This window comes from Momordica charantia (assembly GCF_013281855.1).
Source record: "Momordica charantia cultivar OHB3-1 chromosome 5 unlocalized genomic scaffold, Mcharantia_2.0 BLBB01000005.1, whole genome shotgun sequence".
Taxonomy (NCBI): domain Eukaryota; kingdom Viridiplantae; phylum Streptophyta; class Magnoliopsida; order Cucurbitales; family Cucurbitaceae; genus Momordica; species Momordica charantia.
This window is the reverse complement of record NW_028275163.1, coordinates 14,251,359-14,252,740: the sequence shown is the minus strand read 5'-3', so window position 1 is coordinate 14,252,740 and position 1,382 is coordinate 14,251,359. Positions and strand designations below refer to the sequence as shown.

Below are 1,382 nucleotides of genomic sequence, written 5' to 3'. Positions count from 1 at the left end.
GTACCGAGGATGGAGTTGAGGGCGATGGTGGGAATGGATATGACAGTGGGGAGGAGGATGAATATCATACCGAGGATGTGCTTGACGAACATTATGAGAATGAAGGTCAACATGTTCATGAGTCGCATACAGTGAGTGAGAATGCACCTTATCAAACAGTTGAAGAAGTTGTTTCACGTCCGATGCAGAATATCATAACAGTTGAATGTCCACACTTCCACTTAAGTATGCGTGGGACAGCATCCGGTTTTATAGGATGCGCAACCCGACCGGTCAAACAGGATATTGTTTCGTATCCCCAAACCTGTATCAACACGACGTATGACAACATCACATAAAATGAATAGGATATAATATAAATTAAAACTAAAACAATCACTGCAAATACCTGGAATGCCCAGGGGTAACCGTACAGACTATATGTCTTCCTCAGCCTCTCATCTCTCCCCTTCTTCGTCAGGACACGCTTCAAACTTTTTATAGTCTTCTCGAAAGACATCTCAGCCCAGTCATAATTACAGCAAACCTCTAGGTCATCCACGACTCCTAAGAGGCTATTATCCAACTTCAACGTCCTATCCTTTCCAAACAAGACAAGCTCAACGAATAATAACATTGATATCTTGACTGCATCAATGTCATCCTCGAACTGCATCACCATATACCTCGCCTCAAACTCACTTAGTAAGATATCAACTTTGTCATCAAAGTACAACTTCCTAAGCCTCTTAGGAGAAGTGTCCTTACGAATCGGCCGTCTACTATCTTTCAGGCCCGTTATCAGACAAAATTCACTAAATCCAAAAGATACTCTATTACCAAGCACGTCCATAGTAATTACGTCTGCTCTACTATTCTCCAACTCCCTAAGCAACAGGTTATGTAGAAGTGGTCCATTAAGTACGAGCTCTACGTCTAGCAAATGGCCGAAAATGGTCTTCCTAAACATACTAAGTTGCCTAGGGGTTAGTTTACTCTTAATAGCCTTTACCGTGCTCCCTATATGGGATAGGCAGGTCAAATTGGATGAACGATAGCTAGAGGGAGGAATCTTAGGTACCATCTCCATTTTATAAACCTGAAATACAAATACATTATTCAGCAAGCCAGAACGCAAGCAAAGAAAGGAACAGATGAAAGGAACAGATGAAAGGAATGAATGAAAACTCAAACATAGAAAAGAACAGATGAAAACCCAAAAACAACATAATCTGTCCAAATTCATGGGCTTAACATGGCCTAGGTAGTTCAAATTCAAGAAGGATATTAATCTGTCAAATTTCAAGGTCACGACCATGGCCGTGGTACGACCGTGAATTTGGACAGAACCAATGTCGTGGTACTCTTTTTCATAGCCGTGGTCAAGCAATCATTTTCACCAC

At 41.4% G+C, this 1,382-nt stretch overlaps 1 protein-coding gene across 1 annotated transcript; it reads right to left on the bottom strand.

Annotated features, from left to right (window-relative positions):
- Window positions 1-273: 273 nt before the first annotated feature.
- On the bottom strand, window positions 274-1,069 carry LOC111011977 (uncharacterized). The gene is made up of 2 exons (XM_022285980.1): window positions 414-1,069; window positions 274-304 (listed from the first exon to the last, which is right to left on the bottom strand). The coding sequence occupies exons 1-2, from the start codon at window positions 1,067-1,069 to the stop codon at window positions 274-276; spliced, it is 687 nt and encodes a 228-aa protein (XP_022141672.1).
- Between the last annotated feature and the right edge of the window lie 313 nt (window positions 1,070-1,382).